The sequence below is a fragment of the Lepisma saccharinum genome, chromosome 3 (assembly GCF_977018435.1).
Source record: "Lepisma saccharinum chromosome 3, izLepSacc3.1, whole genome shotgun sequence".
Classification (NCBI taxonomy): Eukaryota; Metazoa; Arthropoda; class Insecta; order Zygentoma; family Lepismatidae; genus Lepisma; species Lepisma saccharinum.
Genome location: NC_139231.1, coordinates 135,054,494 through 135,082,037, shown reverse-complemented (window position 1 = coordinate 135,082,037; position 27,544 = coordinate 135,054,494). Strand labels below are relative to the sequence as shown.

Sequence of the window (27,544 nt, the reverse complement as noted above, 5' to 3'; positions counted from 1 at the left end):
GGGTTCGATACCCGGTGGAGGCACATAATGTTTGGGATCCCACTTTCGCCTATCTGTGCATTAAGGGTTTATCCAGAATTTTTCATTCGGGGGGGGGGGTCCAAATTTAGGGTTCTAATGAAATTGGAAAGTTCAGAAAATCTATAATTGATGCCTTAAAATGTCTTGTTCAGGCTACAGTTTTGCAGTTCATTAAATGAGGCATAATTCACTATACATTATATAACCTCCAGGAGAGTAGGGAAGCGTGACGGGGGGGCAGGGTTAGGGAAATGCACCGAAGTAACATGAAGTACTTGTAAGTACACTGCATGCCACTTATTTAAAAATCTCCAAAAACAAGTCTGCAGTCACATAGAATTTGCCACTCCAACGTAAATGTTCCTATTTGTTAGTGTAAATTTTGCTAAAATATTAGCAACATGCTACATTTAAGGCAGCCAATCCATAGTCAAATGAGAAGCTAGAAATAGAATTCATGGCCACCTCCTGTGAAATGCCGAAACATTAGTCCCAAATAAGGCTACTGCTGCAGAACAAACACGCTCCTCAATATTTCTAAGTCCCCACTCAATCTTCCATAAATCCACTGCTACATAAAACACACGAACCTCCATTTTTTACTTCAAGCACTGATTCATCAGTCGAGGCAGTCGCCGACTATTTTTGTTACCAGGAATTAACTTTAAGGATCGCTGGCAATAAGTTTCTTCCATAGTTTTTAACTGCTTGGAGGCGCCACATGAAATATCGTTTTGCACATAAAAGTTATCAGTTTTTGCGCTCGTAAACGTACTCACCTGGTTGTTGACCGATTCCACCACCAGGAGGCCCTAGTTGGCGACCCTTCTCGGCGCCAGAGCGCCTCGCAGATACGCTGGCAGGAACTGGGATGCTGGTGGCGCCATGCTTGTTGAAAGGAGACGGTAACCTGTGAACAGACGGAAAAGTGCGTTTACAAAATGTATTTCTCAAGACCTCTACCTGCTACATTGTAAATAAACTGTGAGACCATGCAATTTGATGAAATTATTAGTCGAGTTATACGTATACGTACGTATCAGTGATAGCGATTCCAAATTCCAGCACCGACTTCCGTGGCGGAGTGGTTAGCACTGGGCGCTACGACACCAGGCATCCCGGGTTCGAATGCCGGCCTGAGTGTTTTGATTGACTGATTGATTGAGTTGGTGTTTTAAGTCCACTTTATGCACAGTAAGGCTAATCGGGACTGGACCTATAGTTTAAAGTGGGATCCAAACCACTATGTGCCTCCACCCGGTATCGATCCCGGGACCCCCGATTACAAGGCGACGACGCTACCACTACCATCGAGGAGGGGGCCCCCTAATCGGCATGGGAGTGTAAAGGTAACATTTAAAGGTCGGGGGTGTGGGGGTAGGACCCCACACATTCTCGATCTCGGCCATTTTGTAGGTGATGTGATCAGCACCACCCTCCGGTCGCCTTTGCCCATCAGGATTGCCCCCAGGTGCACACTGATTTGAAGCTGAGTGAGCTCCAGAGCAGCTTTACGCGGGAAAAAGGCCCGAAAAATGTCTACTTTAGAACAACCACTCAGGGATTCTAACTCTGTTCTCCCGCCTGGCAGTCAGACGCCATACCGGCTAGACCACCAGTGGTAATGACTCTAAATCCCAGCGTGTCAGAGTTTTAGCACAGCGCTCGACGACCAGGGGTCCCGGCATAGAATCTCGACCTGAGGTTGGATGCTGATTGATTAGGATTGAGTTTCTTTCATCAATTTTACATTTTCATCTCTCATTCTTTTGTTCGCGATTAGCCAAAAGTGGCAAAAAAGCAATGTAAAATAAAACAAATCAAAGCATCCAAATTGCAGCGGCGTAACCAGGGAGTAATTTAACCCCTTTGGCGGAGTTTTCCCCTGTTAAGTACAGTTATTAAATTTATTCCTGTGCTCATATTTTAGGTTAGAGTAGATTTTTTTGGAAATTCCGTTAGGGCCACTACTTCAACTGCGGTGAAGTACAGTGTTCCTTGAATCAGCAAGGATTGTTTGTGAAATATGGCAGTACAGAAGAACGAAGTACGCTCCGACTTCTGAGCTTGATTTTTGCGGTGAGACTTTCATGACTAAAATCTAGGCTACGTGAAGCATAACAAGACTATCGACTTTTTGTAATTATCATATTTTGAATGTTTGTCTCCTAATATATCGTCATTACTCTGTGAACAGAGAGAAATGGCGCACCCTAGGTAAAAATTATGCCCTTTTAAAGGATGTATATGCATCAAAATATGTTAACATGAAATTCATTTATATCATTCGTGACATTGTAATTCGGCTTTGCTACATGCAAAAGAAAACATTGTAATCACAAAAATGCGGCTCCTAGAAATAACATTATGAAACGTTAATTCGTATTAGATTCAGAAATCACAAAGCACAGATACACAAAATAGCCTCAGAATTCTGACAGATGATCAACTTAATTGCTTTGGGTACATAATATCGCAGATATTTTTTTAATGATCTGAACTACACAATGAAACAAAGTTTAGGTTTTTTTTTTTCTCTCCACTCTCAATGGATATCAATGGAACAATTTTTCAAAAAAACGAATCTACTTTTTAGTCAAAATTCCAACATTCAAGTCATTCAGTTATAGAATGACGCCACTCAGATCATTTGCTGGATCGTTATCCATATTTAATGTTAAACGGCAATTCTTGAAAACTGTGGTAAAAACGAGAAAACTACACGGAAAAATATGCGTATAGTTTCTGAGTTTCCATGCATTCTTCCATTCGGTGAAAATTATCCTTTGCTGACCTCTTCTAGAAGGATAGCAAAAATAGTGGCTGTTGTCAGTTACACAAGGAATCCTGGGGGGATTCCATTATCACGGGTGGGACACACAGACTACTGATACTTAAGCAACATTTTTCCTTACAGTCTCTGTGCAACGAAATATGAAAATTGACACTGTTGATTAATCATAACTATCCTTAATATATATTCCTATATTAATAGCAATAAGTCAGCAATTTTATGTCACGGGTAGGACAGACGAAGCATACACGGGTAGGACAGACGAAGCACTGACTCTTCACTTAATAAGAAGTGTATTTTAATTTCTGTGAATTTTTCAAATGATGAAAAATAAATTGTTTAACATAAAGAGAGAATATTCTAGTGGAGTCCAGGGGGAAATGTTACAGTTGAAGGAGAAATTATTTGCTTTTTTGTGTTTCGAGTGGGACACAATACAAAACAATTGCAAATCAAAAAAATAATATAAACGAACAATATGTAAAATACCTTCTACATTCTAACTTAATTATGTATACTACTACAATTTTTATGCAAATGACAATTTTATATTGTTCACTAAAGTTACAGCATTCCAGTTAATTTTAAAAATTGAGAATGGTACGTAGTACGAAATGCATTTGGACTTGAAAATATGATTTTATAACAATCAAAAATAAGGTCAGAGTATACTTAAATTTAAGAGACTACTCGAGATCAAAATGAGCTATCGATAACCATCTCCTTTTTTCTACAGTAAATAAATCACACAAGGACTAACAAATAAAGTTCAGAATAAACATTACAGTCTCTCTTAGTATCAAAATATGCCACAAATTTCTCAGGGTAAAAGTACACACGCATAACTTCTCACTTACGACGCAGCACATGTTGAAATACAATTATCCAATCAGCGTCAGCCTTGCAGCTGTTGATTTAGCACTCTACTGAAACCATTCTTGGAATGTCCGTCAACAGATACCTATTCATTATCACAATTTAACTTGACACCGCTAATGGCCATTCATCATCTGAGGTGTTGTAATACGATAGCCTCGGAGTCGGAAAACCATAATAAAAGTGCTGGAGATACGAAACCACCTACAAAAAAAAACAAGACAGAAGAATAAAAAAAATGGGGGAGGGGGTTGTAACGTTATGCTTTGCTGCGGCAGGGACTCGTTTTGTTCTTTCTTTCCGAGCGAAGACTTTATTCTCTGCCTCGTTTGGGCAAGGAATTATGACACGAACCAGGCACGCTTGCAGCTGGATGGACCGTTTCCGCTACGAAGGCTACGAAAATAACCTTAAAAGACAAAGAGGACTGGAGATAGCAACACGAAGAGCTTGGGCAGTGCCCATGGTGTGTTCCGAGATGTACACACTTATCTCCCAAGCATCATGAATACTGACGCCTGCAGGAAGTTAAGAATGGTCATTTCACCTCACAAGACAGGCAAAAGGTATAGAGCATTCCAGTCTGCAATTAATGGATAATAAATGGTACGGCTTTGCTGTGGAGAAGGGTAAAGAGCAATTTTCAAGAGAAATGTTTTTGTGATTGTAAATGATGAGAAAACTTGTGCAAGAATTGAGGGAAATTCTGTCTCGACTTTTCCATCTTTTGATACCTGTGACGTGGACGTGGATAAAAGTATGAAAATCAGGGCAATACTGAGAAAATGTAAACCTTGATTAATGGTTTGCTTTGAAACATATGGTCGACCCCACGCTTGATTCTTCCCTCCTCCACGCTTCTGTCTCGGTGGGCGATTATGCACATGACTGCATGTATTTTTCTCAATGACACTTCTGTATCTCCATTCCAGTGTGTGTCCAGTTTAAGGATTACAAGAGTCAATCAGCATTTTCCTCTAGGTCATGAGGAAAAATAAAATCACTTAATTGTTGGGCGCTGTAATTTAACAATAAGAAAACAAATCGGGATTGACGGGAATCGCTGAAGCTTGAATCTTGTTAGTTAACGTCGTTCTTCTGCCACTTTTGGCTAATCGCGACGACGAAGATGAGCGATGATACGATGAAACTGATGAAGGGACAGTCACAAAGAACACCCATGCCCGGGTCGGGATTCGAACCCAGGACCTCGGACATCACAGCGCGCTGCGGTAACCAGTCTGTCAGGTCGCTGCAGTGTTTCCACGTGAGGAGTAGCATGCTGGGCTTATTCAACAATGCTATACATTTGCAATTTGATTTACAAAAATAATTTATTTCACCTTGGTAAGTTCAGGTTATCTACATAGTGTTTCATCAACGTAAGATTACATGAATCAATTTTTACTGAGAATGTGCGGTACATTTGGGGGTGTCTGTAATTCTTAAATCTATAAAGATGGGCTATAAAGGCGCTTTACTCGCCACAAGCACCGGAAAAGAACAAAGACCGCTTTTAAAGCCAAATACCAAAGTGTATTGCGCATCCTGCCAACAAAAAGCATCCACGAAACAAAAACTAATTTTGAATATTTAATGCTAACAGCTGGGTAGCATTAGGACCACTCATGGCCAGTTTAACAGGGCTACGAATCCAATGAATAAATACAAGTTTCTGAATAATGGAGCCGGACCACCCGTTACAGAACAAACCAAGCAGACAGGAGAAAAACAACTTTTCCGCAGCGTGCCAGGCAGAGGCGGGGTCTAGTTCCCCCAACCCCCGATTCTGCATAAAAGTCCAAACAGCAGTGGACCTTACAAGGATATAATTTGTAGTCAACCGCTTAACTTTTCGCAGATTCGGGTCACGTAGGGATTTCTGCGGCGTGGGATGGACACTTTGATGTTGTCGCCGAGTTCAAAGATGGCCTTTGGAAGCAGAAGACGGCAGATGAAGAGAAAAGAGACTTCCATGAAAGGGAATGCGGAGAAGTCCCGGACACAATAGTATAAATTCGTTTGAAGCGCGCACAAAATACACCCACGGGTATCCTTCCTACGCCGGAAACGAGGCCCTATACACGTCAGGACGGCACAGTTGATCGGAATCGGGGTTGAATTACCTATGAGATAGGGACTGCGGTCGTGAAAGAAGGAAACCGACTTCTGAAAACGCTTAAGGGAAGACAACCTCACTTATTCGTAAATGGTCTGCTTTTCCAAGAAGTCGCTATTTTAAGAGACCGGAGATGCGTCTAAAATGCTCCTAACGCGGAGAGAAAATGTTCGGGAGCATTACACACCCTATTTAGCAGAGCAATCAGCTAGCCTATTCCAAAGTGAAAAATGAAACTGGAAAAGATGCGTGAACTAAGTTCATAGCGATGCAGGAGAAGTAAGTTTGTTTTTGCTTTTGTATTCTTTGTACAGAGTAATAACGTGTGTTTTATACGGCATATATTGATACACATGTAGATTGAAATGTATATTCTGCAAATATGCTGTATAAAGAAACAAACTTCCGGAGTACTAATTGAGGTAAGTGCACGAGGGTCAGTCAATAATAATCAGCACTTTTGATTTAATTTCTCATTTCGGCCACAAAAAAAAAAAAAAAAAAAAAAAAAAAAAAAAAACTGGTCACTGCTCATTGTTGTTCCTTGGGTGAAAACTCGGTGGCAAGGGCATGTTTACCCTGCAAGAGGAAAATAAAATTAGTGATGAGGGTTAAATATATACCAAAGCAACGACATGCAATCTCCATTGACATGGGTGCGCAGAAAGCAGTACGGCAAACCTAAAGAAAATTACAGCAAAACTGCGTATAACTCCTCGTATGTTACTAAATTGTTGTTGCTTTCTTACTAAAGGTTGATCTCAACGTTGAGGATGAGTGATCGTTACATGAAATTGCCGAAGAGAGAAACACAAAGGAACATCCATGCTCAGAACATAACTTGCACTCAAACCCGCAGATGAATCAAATTCCCTATTCTTTCGGTTGCCCAGCCAGATCCTTAAACACAGAAAGGATACGACGGATATATCGAGGATAGCAGAATGTTGGATGTCTAGAAAATTATTAACGTAAAAGCTATTATCACACACACATCACGAAGCAGAAGCAAAGTAAGAGAACACTGAGATAATGGAGATGTCGAGCATTTCATAAAGATGAAGATCAGAAGTTGAAGGAACCCTGACAGGATAGAAATGTTTAGAAGAGGAATTTCAAGGAGGTAAAGACACATCAGCATTGATCGACTGATTCAAATTAAAATATTTGGCGATTCAGCACTAAGGCTATTTGCACCCGGAAGTATACACGGGGACAAATCCTAATCAACAACTACAACAGCTCTTTAAAAGGGGGGGCATTTTCAATTAAAACAGTGGACACTCCTTACCAAGACTAAAACCAACAACACATCCGACTACTAATATCTCCCTGCGAAGGGACACTCACAAAGAACAACATTGCCCTGGCAGGGATTCGGACCAGGAACCCATGGCGTCGTAGCACTCTGTGTTCTGAGGCAGACCCTTGATTTCATTAGAGGCTTGTGGATACAGGGTCAACGAAGTTAGTCATAAGTTGTTTTACACAGTGTATATTGATACCCTTGTATGTTCTGCAAATATGCTGTATAAATAAACAAGCTGCCGGAGAACTAATTGTGTCCAGACGCCTAAGCCTCTTGTTGGCGTGTAAGATTGCAGTCATACCAGAGTGTATAACGTGGAAGTGATGACTTTCGGTGCCTTCTCAGGTCAGCCCCTACCCCCAAGACAAAAACAAATGTGGTTCCAGAAAGAAATAATGGAATTTACTGTAGCAATTACGATGTGCATGAAACGAAACTGCACAAAGATATCGAAATGATACCAACTCTCCATTCACAGGAGCCAGCCTCCCTCCCGCGTCTCATGTTAATCTTATATATATATATATATATATATATATAAATGGATGTGTGTGTGTGTGTATTTGTTTGTTCCGGCATAACTCTCGAACGCACACGTATCACTTGCAACCTGGAAATAAATACTGGGGGGTAGGACACCCCCCTGGCACTCCTAGGGGTGCGTGGGAAGGGGTGACATGTAAATATAATCGAGAACCACTGATATTAAATTCCGCAAAAAGACATCCGTGACTCTATGCAATCCGCACAACGATAGTGTCTCTCGGGTTGGCTAACATTCAGGCTGTGTTGCGAAAGGTATAGATCCACCAACTTATTTGAAACCCTGGCCAGAAACAAGTCGCGCTAGTGTCGAATGTTTAGGAGGGGAGCTCGGGAACTCTGGGGCAAGGGAAGGGATGGCAGAAACACGTGTTTTCCCCCTGTGTTGCCAAATCTAGAAGTGGGCGTGTGCCGTGAAAGGTTTGCAAGTAAACAAATATTCAGGCCGAATATTAAGTTTCGTTTCTAGACGTGGTAATTCAAATAATATAGCATAAGAGAGAGGAGGGAGGGGGACACTAAAGTTAAAAACGCCTGCTGTCTCGCAGAAGGATATCAACAATTTAAACACTAAGATTAATATTCTAAATTATGTAAACTATAAAAAAAAATTATGTAAAAAAAAGGAAAAAAGCTTGAATCCAAGTTTCATCAATGTAAACAACAGGCCTCCCTTCGTTGCGGAATCTGTTGATCGCACGAAGATATCTTGCTCTCCAAACCACAATGTTGCTTCGTTCAACCAGAGCTAAGCGAGAGTTTCTACATTTTTTTAAATTTAAAGCCGATTTGTTTCATAATTTTCCGTAATGTTTCTCGCCCCCCCCCCCCCCGATAATTAATTTCTTTCTTAGCAATAGCTAAAAGTTTCAATATTGTAGGAACTTCTCTGTTCACTACGTACATTTCATGGACAATTTCTGGTCAGGGGTTTGTAAATCTTTTTTCTCTCTTTTCAGTTTTTTAAGCAATGACTCCAACCGTCCCGTTAGATATTTTGATTTGATTTGATTTGATTTAGTTTATTTTACTTCACGTTTTGTGCCTCTTGGCTAATTTGCGAAGATGGGGATGAGTGATGAAATGATGAAATTGATGAAAGGACATTCACAAACAACCAAGCCCGACCGGGATTCGAACCCGGGACCCTTGGCGTCGTAGCGCCCGTTAGATATACTGCTCTCTTTAGGGATTGATCGCGAGGATAATTCCACCCTTCTCGATGATTCGTAGTAGCAAATTTCGCTCACTGCTGTGCACAACTTTCGACACTTTACACTTAGCCTACTCAAAAACACGTCTACGCACATCAACAACACTCCTCGAATTCTTGAAGAGAGTAAAATTAGCAACACTGTGTCAGCGGAAGTGGGAAGGTCCTTGCCTGACCAGCGCCAGAGCAAACACCGGGGGTGAAAGAAGGGGGTGGGGGAGGCCGGTTAGTTCGCATATTTTCCGAGGTTTCAGAAAGCTTGGTGGATCTATATCCATAATTTTCGTGACACTCCCAATGCGGTTCAACTTCATCACCTATCGGCATGGGGAGAGAGGGGGTGAAAAATAAAATGCCACAAATAACCTAGATTAGTGTCGAATGCATAGTTTTCGGAGTCGCTAAACTAATTGGTGACATTCACGATCACATTTAAAATTAGTTACATTTTACACTATAGTTAGAATTCATTATTTTCCTGTCTAATACAAGATTGGGATAAATAAATACCCGGGCAACGCCGAGTAATCAGCTAGTATGTCTACCAGTTCAAGTTCTTCACGATTTCACACGCCGTGGTAATGATACATGAGCAGCAGAATGTCACAACATGGTCGTCATCACAAGTAGCACATCAGGCGACAGGACGTCTCACACTATACTTAAATGACGATCGTGATGGCTCCATGAGAATTTCGCGAGCTTAAGCGTATTGCGAACATGGGGCGACTAGCTTCTCATAAACCACTTCGTTGCGTAACGTGTGCGGTTTACAATTTCGCACCATTGGATTACACACGCAGGCATCATGAGGTACTTTCTTAAGATGTTACATACATACGTGCGTGTTCATTCGGTACCTGCAGACAATGATGAAGAAACATGTTATAGTGAAGGAGCGAGTATGGAAGGGAATCAAGGCAATAAAACTTATCCGAGAGACAGCCATCTTGGATATAACATGTCGTTAGTGAAAGAACATGAGCTGTACCTGTCGTTTTGGACTGGAGTGACCTGGACTTGCCTCAGTGGGGTCACCGTGGTCTGCAACACTCTGGCACTATCTTGAACGCGGTCTCTGCAGGTTTTCGTGTTTCTTCCTGCCTCGATTCTTTGTCGTCGGACGTTGACATATTGTCCAGAGGGCGTAAACTTTTTCTGTATATGAAACAGCGTTGATCCCCGTTGGCTGACCTGAATTCACTTCCCGAAGAGTGCATTGTCCATGCAGATCTGTAGCTAAACTAAATCTATGATAGGCGCAACTTATGACAATGCGTCGTTTGAGAAAGCTGGTTGGTTAAAAGGTATAAGGTGAAGGTACGTACCCCTGTGCATGTGCACACATGTCGGGAAGATATGGGTGATGCCCATATGGAGGTAGAGCTCCACATATCCTTGATCTCAGCTATATAGTTGAGATGATGTGATCAGCATCACGCTCGACCGTCTTTACTCCCCAGGGTTGCTCGTACAATTACGCATTGATACGAGGCTGGATGGACCTCAGAGCCGCGCAGAAACGGGGAAATCGCTGGAAAATTTCAGAGCGAGGGATTCGAACCAGATGTTCAACCAACTGAGCTACAGCGGTTGGTTGGTTGATTTGTTTTATTTTACTTGTCTTTTCTGCCACTTTTGGCTAATCACAAAGATGAGGATCAATGCTGATAGGATAAAATGGATGAAGGGACACTCACAAACCTATCTAGGCTGTTCGAGAAAAAACGATTTTCTGTTTCTCTCATTTAAGTCACACTGAATCAATTACAGTAAATATTACAGTGTAATTTGATATTAGGCATGTGTAAAGATTCTAAACAGTGATGATCTGTAATAATGTTTGCTATTAAAATAATAACTGTAATTTGCATTTTTTTTTTACTTAAGTGCTTTTTTCCGAACAGCGTAGATATATGGAAGACACAACGCAAGCTCTCAAGAGGATTATATTGACTGGCAATCCAGGCACCAGCGCCTCCTTGACGTGCAAAATGGGTGTACTATGTGTGACATCTGGGTTCTTTCAGCGAATGCCACACTCCTCTATATCTATGGATATGAAGGAGACTATCAACAATGATTTCGAATCAACCTCCAGCATCTATGATCAATAAGGAGTCAGATATTTAAATGAAGTCTACACAGGGATATATGGATAGGTTTTAGATTTTTGAATAGGTGATTTAATGATTGATTGATTTATTTTACTTCCATTTTCTACCACTTTGGCTAGTCGCGGAGATGAGAATGAGTGGCGGTAAGACTGAATGGATGAAAGGACAAACACAGATGGACAGCACACAACACAAATGCCGTGGAGGATTATACTGGTCATGTTTCTAGATGCCAGAGCCTCGCTAGCCTGCAAAATGCAATCCAGGGTGCATTACGTGGAAGTGTGGTTGACATTTGGGTGTTTTGAGAAAGGGTAATCCTTTATACCCCAGGTGATTTAATGATTGATTGATTTGCTTTATTTTACTTCGCTCTTGTGCCACTGTTGGCTAATTGCGAATATTGGGATGAGTGGTGATGATATGATGAAATTGGCGAATAGGCACTCACAAACATCCATGCCCACGCCAGGATTCGAACCCGGGACCCCTGCAAAAACGCAAAGAAGGGGGTAATTTAAAGAAACAAACCGCAATGAACCTAAACATGACAATCCCAGCAAAAATATTTTTCATGAAGGTATACCTTCTAAATTTTACGTTGTTTCTCGACATGTGAATCATGGTGACGATGAAAGATGAAGGAATGGAGACAGTCCACCAAGGACACTGATGGAATTAATTTGAAATCATGTTGCCTTCACAGAAAAGCAATTGCAACCGCGAGGGCCGACGAGGAAGATGGTACGAAAAATAGCATAGTGTGGCGTTTGAAGCGCTCTTCTCGTCGTCGCTTGCGTGCGACCACATGACCATTTCATCGCGAGCGTGATGGCGGAGCGTGTTAAATAAGGAACGTTCCCCGGGTGCAATTTCCACATGCTTCATCCCCCTCAACTACAAGAGTATTGCGTTGCCCCGGGCGGAAGGGGGGGGGGGATATCTGACGGGAAGATGGGTGTTCTTCCACACTTGAGGTGAGCCTACGAAAAACAAGGCCTTCCGGATACACTCCACTCACTCGCGAGTTAAGCGACCTTCCTAACAAGATAGCACGTAAAATTCAAAATGTTCCCATTCGGATTCGGATTACAAAACTTCGCGTTTCTATAGGCTTTTTTTCACATTGAACTTGTACTATTTATCGGGTGGATTCAGGTGAACACTGCTCTCTCTCTCTCTCTCTCTCTCTCTCTCTCCACCTTACTTTCTTTCAATCTTTCTTTTTTATGTGTTTGTTTCTTTCTTCAATTACTCGCTCTCCTTCTTTCTCATTTCTTTCTTGTCGTGTTTTCCCATTTTGTTCTATCACATTATCTCCCTTTCTTCTTATTTTACTTTCTGTCCCTCACTTTTCCTTTTTCTCCATCCGTTTTTTTCTCTTATCTCCCACTTTCTCTCTCCCCCTCTCTGTTTCTCTAATATCTTCCATTCTCCCCCTTTCTCTGTTTTCTTAATATATTCCATTCTCCCCCTCTATTTCTTTCTTCTTCCTGTTTTCTATCTTGTACTCTTCAAAAATCAAATAAAAACTTACTCCTTCTTGTAAAAGTTAATATGAAAAAATAAGGTAACAGTTTCATACATTGGAGACACATTTCTTCATTTTTACAGAAGAAACTACTTACGGAAATTCGTTTCTCTAAGGTTTCCAACGTTAGTCGAGGTATTTTCTTTCATCGTGGTATCTATTTGACCGGGAAATCATGTCAGTGTTTCCAACCCCCCTTTTTTTAACTATGCTTGCCTAACCTAACCTTATCGGAATGGTTCGTGGGGCTATCCGTCAGCTACCCGTGCATAATGTGAAATTTGCACACGTGACGAACATGATAGTAGGTATTTCTCGGTGAAGAAGGTTGGGAACACTGATATTCGAAAACAAAAGAAGCGATATCATTCGCAAAGTAAGCGATATCGCACCATTGAGTACGTTCGGTAGCACTTAGAAAAATGCGTTATTTTAGTAGAAAAACTGTTTGTTTTCGTGTAAAAAGCATATAATTAATAAATAAGTATAAAACCACTTATAGTAGGCACAACAGCCTCTCTATCAACTACTATTAAAAATAATTTAAATGCACAAAATTGAATAAACGAAGCACGATTGGTTAAGCTTTTAGGCAACTAAATAAAAAAAATTGCTGAATTTGGTAATTTTGAACATATACTTTGTTAACTCTAAACAAATGTGTACAATTAATAAAATAATTTCGTTCGTACCCAACGAAAAATACCGGCCCCGAACGCTACGTCATTCAGCGACGCCGACGTCAGTCATGAAAAAAGTCCCAAGCAAGCCGAAGGGATCTCTCCTGCAAGCTATTACACGGTATGGTAAAATTTCTCGAAATGTCGTCGTCGTCGACGAAGCAGCTAGCCTCAGTGGTACCAGCTCCCAACAGATCATCGAGATGCTACTGCGGATGGAAGCCAAGATGGAAGCCACGCGAAGCGGAATCGAAGCCTCGCTCGAAGCCAAGATGGAAGCGACCCAAAGCAAGATAGAGGCCATCAGCACCCAGATGCGAGTGACGGAAGACCGCCTCCAGGAGACCATCCGTACTTCCGGTGAGGTGATAACGCAAGAACTCGTCACTCGGGTACAGGAATGCGAATCCCGTGTCGAAGCCAAAATCGCCGAAACCAACGTGCGGATCGACCGGCAAGAGAACCAGATGGCAACACTGTCTCAGAGCGTGCGCGACCAGGAGGAAGGTATGCAGCAGATGGCCCGACAATGCGTGCAGCTGGAAGCGACATGTGACCGTGGCATAGACTCCCTGGGGCGACATGTGCGGGAAATTTCAGTTCGAGCCGAAGGAAACTCCGAACGGATTGAGGACCTCGAGATGAAAGTGCGTCAACTGAGCATAACTAGCAGCGGCACTTCACAATCGTCGCGGGAGCCCCGAGTGACGTCATCACCGGCAGTCGACATCGCCACTCGCTCGAACGGGGGAAGCAACCAGCGAGCTCCAGAAACGCCCCGCCCCCTTCGAAGAGAAGACACTGCGTCACCACGGTTGAGTCCGCGCCGCGAGCAGAGGGACGAAGATTTACACTTTGACCCACCGGCCGCCAGGAGAGCTCTGTTTCCGCCCGAATACCGGAAGCACTTCAAAAAATTTTCAGGTGCTGACAGAATTCTTCCTTCCACGTACCTCGAGGAATTTAATTCTACCGCCCGTGAGTTAGGTCTGACAGACGAGGATAGGCTTCTGATTCTGAAAGGTTTAATGCAGGACCGGGCCAAGAACTGGATGGACAGGAACGAGGGGAACTTCAATTCATATGAAGAGTTCAAAGAAGCGTTTCTCACTTATTTCCAACGTCCCCTGCAGGTAGAGAGGATGCTAATGCAGGTGCGAAACGAACGATACGACAGGGGCGGAGGTCTCACGTATGCCCAGTACTTTTGGAAACGGTACAATGAGTTCAAGTCTCTGCAACCCCAAATGACTACGGCGGAGATAATAGCCGCTCTGGTGTACCATTTTCCACACGAAATTCGTCGTCACCTCAATGGAGCATGCGTGTTTGATGCCGACGCGATGTCCCTCACACTGGAAAACCTGTTTCAGTGCGAGGAGAAGAGGCAAAAAACCAGAGGTGAGAAGTTTAGCAAGCGGCGCCGACCGGAAGATGATTCGTCGCAACGGAATAAACACCCGCGCCTTCATCTAGTCCAGCAGGGATGGAGAGGACAGCACCACGCTCCAGGCGCTGAAAGGAACAGCCAGCTGCAAGATCCACCTTCACCGCGACGAAGACGCCCGTTTAGAGGCAGGAGACGGCGTGGAGGTCCAACTCATGCGTCGCCAAGGAGAAACGACGGCTTTTTTCAGAACGGCCAAGTCCGGGATGGATTCTATCAGCGCAACGCACATAGCAGATCGGTCAGCCCGGAGTCAGATCGGGGAGATGCCGGACGCCGTGGAGCAAGAATACCATGGAGCCCAGCGAGAGACCCGAACAGGCCAAATTCGAGACACGGTTCGCCCAGATACGAGAGAGAGAGCGACGTAAGAATGCAAGCTGACACGTAAATGCTCACATCTTGTTCTTGTTTTGTATATATACTGTTCATATTATGTTATATTCAGAGTGTTATTATATATGTTATGTATCTGGAAGGTCGCAGTGTCCGTGCAGTTCAGAGAGTAAATTTTGTATACAGGGTGTTCATGTATTTGCTTGTCAATTTTTATATACAGGGTGTTCATATATTTGTTTGCCAATTTTTATATACAGAGTGTTCAAGGATTTGTAACCAAAAAATTCTGTCCCTGTGTAGAGCGAATTTTTCACGCTTACGAAATCCTTGAAAGAAGGAGAGGGGCGAGGTTGTGACAGTCAGATTTATCGTCATTATTATTATTATCATTATTATTCATGTATGTAGCGGTAAAAAGACGTGTTGATTCAAAGCGTTGAGTGTTTTAATTTGTAAGATTACATATTTGATTTTTGCCAAGCCGACGGGAGGAACGAGACGTTCGCGTGTGTTAAGGGTGAGCACCTGAAGGGTCACGCTATGCGTCTAAAGCTTAGGAAATTCGACCGTAATGACAAACATTTAAATATCTCGGTTTACAACGGTCAGATTCATGTGAAACTTATACCAGCGCAGCGGCATGTGTGCAAGGACGGATGTGTGGAGTTTCGTCACGATCAAGCGACAATTACGGACGCCAGATCAAATCGGTTCTAATTGATCAGTTTGTGGACAGCGATTGCAATTGAGCTATGGGCGACAGCCAGGCGGAAGCTTAATCCGCACAAGTAAACTTCGGACACGGTCCGTCCTAGTTTGGAGACAATAGAGCGTGGTGGAATAACCTCTCCGGAAGCGTCACTCCAACGTGCGCCTAGCGTCCTTTTTCAAAATCCAAATAAAACGAAGGACATGGTTTTTCGATACACAGTCTTACCGCGATCCTGGTAGCGAGAGCAGCTCCGTGCTACCTCTCCATATACAGTTTTGCCGCGATTCTTGGAACGAGAGCACCTTCGTGCTACCTTTCGTGTACAGTGGACTTTGTTGTGTTGTGCGAACACCAGTGTGTGTGATAGGCAGTAAGTCTACACGAGTGCGCCTACCTCAACCGCTGGGGGAAGTTGAAGCGAAACCGTGTTTTCGTGATTACCTTACGCCATTTATAATTTTTGAGAAACGAGGAACACCGGAAACTATGGCGGGCTAGAGGAAGAAGAGAGATGAGGGCGTTACGTCGATTCGCCCGATGTCAGACGAGACTACGCCGATGATGCCTACCCGCCACGGAGAGAGAGAGAGAAAGATGAGCCACGCCGACGATGCCTACCCGCCACGGAGAGAGAGAGGGACGACGAGCCACGCCGACGACGCCTACCAGCCGCGACAGAGAGAGATGTTGACGCCCCGACGACGCCTACCAGCCGCGACAGAGAGATGTAGAGAGAGAGATGTTGACGCCCCGACGACGCCTACAACGACCGCTCAGATGCGACGTCCGAACCGCGCCATACCACGGAGATCCACCGATCCCGAAAGGAAGAGGAGCCGGGGAACTAGGTGTTTGAACCCTTTTCGCATCTTCATCGTCGCGACCAAAGAAACCTTTCGCGTGGATACTATGTGTTTTCAATCGCCCATAAAGACGCCAGGATGCACCCCGGAAGCTGAGAGATGGTAAAGTATTCATCTGTGTGAACCTTAACACGTGACGGCCCGATTGATTTAGAGAACGCCCTTGAAATTCGTCGCCATTTTGAAAACGCCCACTCAACTCGAACGTCATACCAAACTCCCGTCGCGCTTGTCATCCGTAATCTATTCGTCTCAGGTCAATTTTTCTTATTCCTTGTGATATTTTTTTATGATCTTAAATTCATTGTTGTTTGTGCTCCTTTGTATTTGTTTAAAGTGCGTACTATTAGAGTAAAGCGCCGCCCGCTTAATTGCATATTCTACTTGAGGTTTGTTCATTTTTATGTGTCAGCGCTGTGTCGCTGCTAGCTATGTCAGGTCGCATATGTGATTATTTGTTAAAGTATTTGCCTGGTAATATGAATTGCTCGTCGCGGCGAAGTGTTTCAGTCCCGCCTGCTAGAGAGTATATGTTTGCGCCACTCAACGGAGGTTACTTGTTATGTTTGGAACCACGTGTGGTCCTGTAAAAGGAAAACGTCCGCCCACGTGAATGTAATTGCCGTTGAGACGCCTTTGTTTATACTGGTCAAGTAATGTATTGTCACCGCGCCGACTAGTTTCTTTTTTAAAAACAAAAGGTGAACTTAAGTAAGGGCTGGCTAGGATTTAAGTAGCACTGGAGCAAAATCACAAATGACCTGATTAGACAAAAAGTAAGATAAAATTAATTGAGAATGCAATAATTAGGGCTTGTCGTCATAAAACCTGTACATGTCATGTATAATTTCTTGTGTCGATGACCCCATGAGGATTGAATCTGAGAGAGAATGTGAGAGTGCAAGTGTGGGGACCTGTAATAATTCCATTTTTGTTGGTTACGAATAGAATATACTTTTTATTTTCATGTTAATTTTGGGCTATATCATTTTCGTATGCATGTCGCTACCCGTGATTTTTAGGTATGCAGCTAGCCGCTTCCCGGCTACAGGTAAAGAGGTGGTAATTTGAAAGTATATATGTGTTTTTTTTATTCGATACGGCTAATTACTATGCACTGTTGGTCACCGGTTCCTACCCACGAACTTAACCTGGACCGTAACGCTATTTCGCTTGTCCGAGGGAGATTTTGCCGCCTCTATCTAGGTAGTGGTAGCATTTGTTTTCCCGGGTAAGGGAGGGCGAAACATACATTTTTATATATAAATCTGAATAATATAGTACAGTTCCTGTAAATTTATTTATTTCCGAGTAAGGATAATAATTATAATAGCAAATTAAACGTCATAAATTTATGATCAAACGAAAAATTAGTCATCGAGAGTATTTTTGGTTCGCTACGATTTGGTTCTGCGCGAACAGTCGTTTGTCCATTGCCTATTTAAACGAATGTTTGTTCGTTCCTAGAAACATTTTTTTTCATTATTCCAAACAAACGTTCTTCTCCATGTGCTAAGTAAAGTTAAAGAATATGACACAGTATCTACTCGTGCAAAATACCCAATTGCCGCAAATCCATATCATATCATATCCATATCAGTTCACTTTAACAAGAGAAAACATCTACCTAGTCTTACCATAAATACTGTCACAAAGTTTTTAAGTAAATTGACACAAAATTCTGAGAGATATTTTAATATCCTAATAACAAATCATTATTCAAAATGGCCACGCTTAGCACGCACACATTCCGTAAGTCTTTGTGGCCACGCATCAATTGAATTACGCAACACATCGACTGGAAAATGAGCAACTGCCTTCAGAAGAGACCGCTTTAAACTTTCAATATTGGGATGTCTCTTCTTGCAATCCATCTCCTGAAGTTTGGACCACAATTTGTAGTCCAAAGGGTATAGGTCCGAACTTGCAGAAGGCCAATCCGAAGTGGAAGTTAAGTGTGGTACATTTGCCTCCAGCCAATGCTGTGTTGTTCGGGCACCATATGTTGGGGCTGAATCCTGATGGAAGCTCCAGTTCTGACCATGGAAGAGAGTGTTGTTGACATTCTTGACTAGTCTGCTGGTACACTTTGGCTGATGTTTTTACCCCTTATTCACAGAAATGGAGCGTGCCTTCATAGCAAATGTTCCAGACTTCATTTCCACTTCAGATTGGCCTTCTGCAAGTCCGGACCTGTACCCTTTGGACTACAAATTGTGGTCCAAGCTTCAGGAAATGGCTTGGAAGAAGAGACATCCCAATATTGAAAGTTTAAAGCGGTCGGTCTCTTCTGAAAGCAGTTCTCATTTTCCAGTCGATGTGTTGCGTAATTCAATTGATGCGTGGCCACAAAGACTTACGGAATGTGTGCGTGCTAAGGGCGGCCATTATGAATACTGATTTGTGATTTTGATTTCTGATGCATTCATTTCAGTAATGTTATTAGGATATTAAAATATCTCTCAGCATTTTGTGTCAATTTACTTAAAACTTTGTGACAGTATTTATGGTAAGACTAGGTAAAATAACTATAAACTGATTCACTGATCATAATGAATGAACTACGACAGCACCAGACGGGTAGGGGGGTATGGGTTACGAGGCATATCACTGACGGCACACTTTTCAACCACCTTGATTAGTCAAGCCCTGCTCTTCGTCTTGCTAAATGCTTCCGTTGATAGATTAGACTTTTTAGGCGTAGGGATCTTAGCATTTTAATACATTTCAATTCTTCTGACGTCACAAATCGAAGGGCGGGGCTTGACGAAGGTAGTTCAGAAGTGACAAGTGAGACTCATGGGTGGCGAACATTGCATGTGAGCAGGGAGGGGGGGGAGATGAACCAGACTCCCACATCACACTGTATCTCTGGAGCAAGGTCGCGCATGTCGCCCTCCACGCAATCCCATCCCCTCACACGTGTTCATTGGTGGAGCCGTCTCGCGTCACTACTTACGTAGAGACTTGTTTTCGTTCGCTTGCTCCAGAGATTACCGGCACAGAGTACAGGTGATACATTGCACAAATTCATACTTTTTGCATTAAAAAAATAGTGCCAATTTGACGGATGGCGAATGTTTTGTCTTTCTTGAAAACACGAAATCAATTAGACCATAAGATCATGCACACCTGCAGATACAATCTTATCTCTTTCCTTTCAGACTCGATTAAATCTGATTTCCGCATAAGTTCATGTTTACCCAGGGAGCGTGGCTAACCATGAGAGATGTATCCGCAGGACCAAAAAAATGGCGGTACTTCTGTAGTGCTACAATTACACGCCAGGTGTCTCCGTAATCGCCGGAAGCGCCGGCTTGTCGACCAGGTAAAGAATTGGTGCAACTCGCAGACGACAGCTGCGTGGCAGAACCAAGCCTTCTAACCTTTTCAGCGACAAACAATGGGGAAGGGGGCGGGTTATGTCCGAGTTCAAAGTAAAACCACGCCCCTTTTCTTATCCGAGGTGCGATCATGAAAAAAGAAGCTTCATACAAGTGCGAAATGGTATTCTAAAACCAAAGTTTATTTTCGTCCTTGCACTTTTCCTCTTCCTTGAAGTATACAAGAGGAAATTTTAACTATCGCATGCATACGAAGACATGAAGGCTTTGTAATGGTCGTTCTTTATAACTGCATCAGTGGCGTGCCCAGCATTTTCGAAAAGGGGTGGGGGGTAAGTGTACTTTTCTTAGTAGTTAAGCCCCGATTTTGCCATCTTTTCCCACCTTTGATGTTCTTTTGTACAACGAATTCTGGGCCAAAAGAGTGTATGACCCCCACCAATACCCGCTTGGGCACGCCATTGTAATTGCTTCACCCTATATGAGCAAGTGCCTCCACCACAATACCAAAACTCTGGTCACGTAAATCTTCTTGTTAAAGATAGCACTTTTAAATTTTAAAGCGGTCTTATACAGTGTTCAAGCTTTGAGCATTTTTTTTTTTTTTTTGCCCAAGCCTGTTACAAGCTTACGGAACACACTTTGGTCAGGATTATCTTCAGAATCTGTAGATGTATAGTGTTCAAATTCTACTTGAACTTTTAGAAAGAGCATTTTTCACAATTCATGTTTTTAAATGTTCGATTATTTAATTCATAGTAAAATAATTAAGTCTTGAAATTTCGAACGTCAGTACTGTATGACGTTGAGCTGTTCATGTTCACAATGACAACCCCTTCGGAGGAACTCTCAACGTGTGTGACAAAAAACTTCTTGAGAGTTGAGAGTTCCTCGGCGGGGGTTTTCAGTGTGAGCATGAACAGCCCAACATCATACAGTATTGACGTTACACATTCATTGCCATAAAATGCCTTCATTCTCTGATGAATGTCAATTGGGGGACACATTTTCTGCAGTTAGAAACTCGGTCACCACACGCAGTTTCAGATGCACCGACATAGTATGGTTACATGCCGCCATTTTCCTCGCTCGAGTTCAGCAACCTATGGTGATAGAAGTTTGAAACTTGTAATGGAGAAAGGGGAAAATCTGAAGAGTACAATGCATGGTTGCTCAAAATCCAAATTGTCTTTACACAGTCACAAAAAAATAGGAGGCATTACTTTTCAGCATGCCCTCGTACAACAAAAATAGCGACATGAATGGCCACACACAGCGCGCTTTCCGGGAAAGATCTTACTGCTTCAGTTCATAACAATAAATCCTCTACAAGGAGGCCACGACTTGGAAAATTTGATTTTGGGACGAGACTTCGTGTACTGATAACGTACAGTCACGGACACTGCCGGCGTGTAACGATTCCATTGAAAGTCAATGTATTCATTAGAAGCCGGCAGTGTCCGTGACTGTACCATGTAGGTATTGATATGCCAAGGTACTGGGGCGCAGAAAAAACGGTCTTCGGAGATTTCATTGCGCTCCTCACTAAGCTCCTCAACTGGTCCTGTGGTGACCTATCAGTTTCACGCGCCGCGCCGAAGGTTCTGGGTTCGATTCCCGTTCGATTGCCCCTACAAAAGGGGTTCCGAGCTCGAGTGCCCACCGGAGGAGGAAGAGGGTGGCCCGATCCGAAAAATAAAATTCTCGCGGGAAGTTTTCATTAAAGTGAATATTTTTATAAAATATATGTAAAGAAAAAATCACCTTGGCACCATGCTACAATGAGGCAGGAGAGGGAGAGAATCAGAATATATTCCCTTAACAATTCATTGAATGAATATGTATGAAGAAAAGGGGGAAAAAATCGGGGGAAAAAATCAGTAAAGCTAAAACAATAAGTGACTGCCAGTAATAGGATAGGAGTAAACACGCTGTCGTAATCAAATCCTTTATGGGGATTAGGGTCTATGACATAATCGTGGGGGTGGAGGGGGGGGGGTTATTGACTGATGTCATTTATTTTACTTCGCTTTTCTGCCACTTTTAGCTAATCGCGAAGATGAGGATGATGTGATGAAGGTACACTCACACAGAAAGCCATGTCCAGCCCTCGATTCAAACCCGGGACCCCTAACATCGTAGCGCGCTGTGCTAACCACTCCGCCACGCCATGGACACCGGCGTTACATTTTCGATGCGGCTCGTCTGATGCATGCAAAGCAAGTGTGCCTGAGAGGCCAGGCAGGAAGGTGCTTTCATTGATACATCAAGAGTTTATTTACCCGGGGGAAAATGCAGGAAGATCAGCAGCGACTGGGAATAGAGATTCGTATCCATCGCTTTTAATGGAAGGAGACGGGAAATGCCGGGAGGTCGCTTACCCAGAACATTATAAACAATGTTTTTTCCCGGACTATCTCGGGTTAAATACTCCATGACGCGGCGCAAGTTGGCCCTGATAAATGGCCTTACATGGCGAACCGCTCGGAAGAAAGCAAACAGCAGGATCACACGAAGATCGTTCCTAGGCGACAGCCATGAGGAAGCGGAAAGACTTGGCGAGTCATCTCTTCCACACAGAGTCACCGCTGCTTGTCTAACGTGACTTATGATCAGGGCTTGGGTGGTTGATGAAAGTCATCTCTTGGTGAGAAAGAAGGGGGGGCAGTGGCACAACCACAGGGGGGATGCATTGCCTCCCCACCAACCTTCGACGGAAATGAGTTCTAGGGAAGGTGCAAATATCGACGGCCAAGGGTAACTGCAGGGGGCAATTACCGCCCCAAGTTTCAAATTCTATGTATAATAAACATACATTTTGGAAAATTTTCTTCCTTGCTTCGCTCGCAATGCCTGATCTTCTTACTCTTATCAAGCTCAGAGCCGTAGCTAGGGGGCAGCGGGAGTCGGCCCAGGGCGCCGAACGATGTAAATGGGGAAAGTTGGGAAAGAGAGAATGCCATGGTGCCCCGTTGAATTAATTGCGCCCTATTAAATCAATATTGATTTCAGTCTGCAACAAAATTTGGATCTACAAATTTTCTTCCTCGCTTCGCGCGCATTATATGGTTGTTTTCTGTACAATATTGTAATTGTTTTGAGGAAAGGAAGCGTCCACATTTCAGAGACAATTTATACAATTTTTGCTGTAGGTTTATTATGAGGTGGATGAATTGATTGTGTAATGTATTTAAATAATATATGTTGTGTATATATGTATTAAAGAAACTTTGAATACGTACACAATTTAGTGTAGGCACGTTGCTTATGTATTTTTTATTTATTTTACGTCGCTGTATGTTGCATATATGTGAAGATATAATACATGAATATTATACACGTTAATGTAAAAAAAAAAAAATTATATTCGGAATGAATTTATCAAGCATTTTCTGTCTTTCAAAAATAGTTTGTTTGCTTGTTTCCATTATTAATGTGAAATTGAACGTGTTGAACAAATAATTCAAATTGTTTGTTCGAACACAAATGCTTTACCACCGACTTCTACCCTCTTTTGCGTAATTTACAACGAAAATTACGTCTTTGACATCACTGCTGCTACTACTACTAATACTTGTACTACGGACAGTGCCGGAAAGTACGAGCCCCCTCCAGCAGCTTTGCTACACTTAAAATTTGCTTAACATGAGCATATGAGTTTTTGCTCAAGTGTGGAGCTCTTATAATTCAAGATTTTTGTAAAAAATGCCCTCGGGAATTTTTCAGAAAGTACGAACCCCTCTCCAGCAGATTTGCTACACTTACAAAAGTTGCATCAGCCAGATTTTTGTCAAAAATTGATATATTTTTGGCTACACCAGAAATTAAGCACATACACATACATATTTACTTCCAGTTTAAGTTTAATTGGACCCCAACCTCAATTTGCTTATCTAATATTAAAACAAAACAATATGCAGAGCCTACCTCTAGAATTGCTCCGTGTTTGCATGTTTCCCCTCTGTGGCAATGTGCGCAATTCCCGAGACGGTAGTATTGATTTTTTTCCTCAGTGCTAGTATTTACAGAAATTCCCGATTATTGCATCAGCCAGTTATGAGAGAGTGACTGAGGGGAACAGACGTGTTGATACAGTGCTTCTCATACTTACAGGTTTAAATTCATATTAAACAATATTTGTTGTAATCTATTCATATTTAGAGTCAAGCTTATATTTGTCCTAGCCTGTTATACATAACAGGGTTATTGCTATTCAAGATATGCATGTCCGTGCAGGCATTTGCGCCGGGGCAGTGTGAATGAATATTCCACTTGTAAGCTATTGGCTTTACAACCTGTCATATTATTAATATTAATCCATAGAGATTAGATTTGAATCCCAGGAAATTTTATATAAATACCAAAGCCAAAAATATTAAGTGTATACACACATATATACATATACACATACAAATCACAGTGCTGAACCCAACTGATATTTTTTATTCAGTATAAAGTTTTGAATTGAAGCCCAGGAAATTGTATATAATAAACAACAGTAAAAATGCCGAATCAAAAATATTGCGACCAATGCAATAAAAATATATCCAGCTCTAATTGGGCCAAGCATCAAAAAATTTGTAACCCAGACAAATACAGAACTCCCACTAAAATTTGCCCCAAATGCAATAGAAAATACAGCATGCAATACTTCACATATACACATAAAGATACTTGCTCTGCACAACCATCCACATCTGGTCTGAAAAGAAGGCACGAAGCACCTCTTAATGCCAGAGCAGCAAAACAGCCACGCTATGAACCTATCCGTAGCAGTTTTAACGGCCAATTAAGAGATTACCGGTTTGTATCAGAGCCAAGATGTGGCATTGAGAATTTCTTGAACAGTATAAATTCTGATCTGCAGGCAATTCTTAATGCACAAAATGGCTCTTATAAGCTCTCCCTCAAATTGTATACACAATATAAGAAGCCAAATGGCACAAAATTTACACAGCCCCACATAACAGAAACTGTACCTGTATATTCAAATGCAAATTCAGACACAATAATAAGCAGCTTGATAGATCAACTGAATATTAAACACTCTGAATTTGCGGCAAAAGAGTCCGGATGGAGCCTATGTGGTTCATCACACAAGTTATATGTTAATATTTCTGAATTCAGCCCATTACAAGGTTCCACTTATGTGCCATTGCCTGCTAATATCAAAAACAAAAGAGCCGTGGTCAATATAAAAAATGCCGACCAGAAATGCTTTTTGTGGTGTATATTAGCTGCTTTGTATCCAGTTTCAAGGAATCCTGAGAGAATAACTTATTACAAACAACATGAACATCTTTTTGACGATGCAATGGAGGGTTTGGAATATCCAATGTCAGTTCAGAATATTGATAAATTTGAAAAAAAGGCCAGGCACATCAATGGCAAACAATTATCTATTAATGTATTTATTTGTTCTACTGGCAATTGCCCGATAGATCCTCTTAGAATTAGTACAATTGATGATGAATCTGCTATTCCGATTGATCTGCTCTTAATTGAAGGAGATGGCACTTATCATTACACTCTGATACATAATCTTGAAGCTTTAGTGAGAACACAACTAGACAAAACTTATACAATATTCAAGTTGTGCAGAAGATGCTTAACTGTATTTGATGGTAGAAAAATGGTGAATGGTGTTTGTGAAAAAAATGCAGAAATTGCTAAAAACAAGTTAATTGAGCATCTGAAATACTGTGGCAACCATAAACCTGTTCATATGGTGATGCCCAATCCAAGTGAAAAAGCAAAATTCAAAAAGTATGAAGCCTTGTTGGAACACCCAGCATATATTGTCTGTGATTTCGAATCGAACCTCAAACCTCTTGCATTCTGTAGCCCAGATCCAGAAGAATCCTCAACTACACCATATCAGTTACATGAACCTTCCAGTTTTTGTTTTATGGTTATACGGGATGGTGTTGTTATTAAAGAATATTCATACAAGGGGCCAAATGCCATCAAAGAATTTGCACATAGAATAGAAAATGTGTGCCGTGACATAGCATCTAACAACTTATTAAAATCAAAACCCATGTTGCCTTTAACAGAGGAACAGATTGAGGATTTCAACAATGCAGAAAAATGCCCGGTATGTGATTATGAATTTTCAGATACAAATATCAAGGTGAAACATCATTCTCATACAGATGGTCGATATAAACAGGCCCTGTGTAATAGCTGTAATATTCAGATCAAGAGACCAAGATTTATCCCCATATTTTGCCATGGAGCATCCAATTATGATTTCCATCATTTGATCAGATACGAGGGGTTTGACAAGCAGAATTTAAATATTTTAGCTGAAAATGATGAAAAATATATATCTATTAGCAAGATAATTAAAGTTGATGGTGTTCCTATTCACATAAGATTTCTTGATTCTTACAGATTTTTATCTGCTAGCCTGGCTACACTGGCCTCTCAATTATCTGATGATGACTTGAAAATCACATGTGCTTCGTTTCCAAATCTGGATTTGAAATTAATTAGGCGGAAGGGTGTATATCCATATGATTATGTCACAGATTTTTCTAAATTTGATGAGTGTTCCCTGCCACCACAAGAAGCATTTTACAGCAAAATCAGAGGATCTGGAATCACTGATGAAGATTATCACCATGCCAAATTGATGTGGAACAGTTTAAAATGCAAGACATTTGGTGATTATCACATGGCATATTTGAAACTTGACGTCACTCTCTTAGCTGATATAATGCAGGCATTCAGAAAATCTTCCATGCAAAATTATGGACTGGACCCAATATATTTTTTCAGTGCCCCGGGCCTAGCATTGTCTGCAATGTTTTTCAACACCAAAATGCCATTGGATCTGATCCACGATCAAGAAAAGTATCTGTTTATGGAGGAATGTATAAGAGGAGGGATGGTGCAATGTTCCCAGAGATATGCCAGAGCAAATAACAAATATATGCCTGATTATGATCCAGCACGGCCATCAAATTATATAACGTATGTAGATGCAAACAACCTCTATGGTTATGCCATGATGGATAAACTGCCATATGCAGAGCTTGAATGGGTTGAAGATTTCAATATTGAAGATCTTAAGGATTTTGATGACAGTGACAGTGGCCTCATCTTAGAGGTTGATCTGACAATTCCAGATGATTTGCACAATAAATTTTCTGATCTGTCCCCAATTCCCGAGGTTAAGTGCTCACCTGGTTCTAAACAGAAGAAGCTCATGATGACCCTGGAGCCAAAACAGGGATATATTACATATTACAAAAACCTCCAGTTCCTGATGAAACATGGTGTTCAAGTGACCAAAGTTGGCAAAGTTTTGAGGTTCAGGCACTCAGAATGGTTGAAACCATACATTGACACAAATACAGAGCTTCGAACATCTGCAATGAGCCAATTTGATAAGGCCTTGTTTAAATTGATGGTCAATTCTGTATTTGGCAAAACAATTGAAAATGTCAGAAAACATAGTGATGTTAAAATAAATACTGACCCCAGCCGGAGCAAAAAATTGGTTGCAAAGCCCAACTTCAATTACAGAAGAATTTATGATGAGCACATGGCACTTTTCAACATGAAGAAAACAAAGATCAAGTTTGATAAACCTATTTATGTAGGGGCTGTGATATTGGAATTGGCCAAA

The 27,544-nt window shown here is 41.8% G+C and overlaps 1 protein-coding gene across 10 annotated transcripts in view; it reads right to left on the bottom strand.

Annotated features, from left to right (window-relative positions):
* The window catches only part of sick (sickie), a 1,061,378-nt gene that overhangs the window by 465,469 nt on the left and 568,365 nt on the right, over positions 1–27,544 (bottom strand). For all 10 annotated transcript variants that reach the window (XM_083119471.1, XM_083119472.1, XM_083119464.1 and 7 more), the window contains one exon: positions 801–931. In XM_083119471.1, the coding sequence (XP_082975597.1) occupies positions 801–931 (131 nt within the window). The remainder of the gene's footprint in view (positions 1–800; positions 932–27,544) is intronic.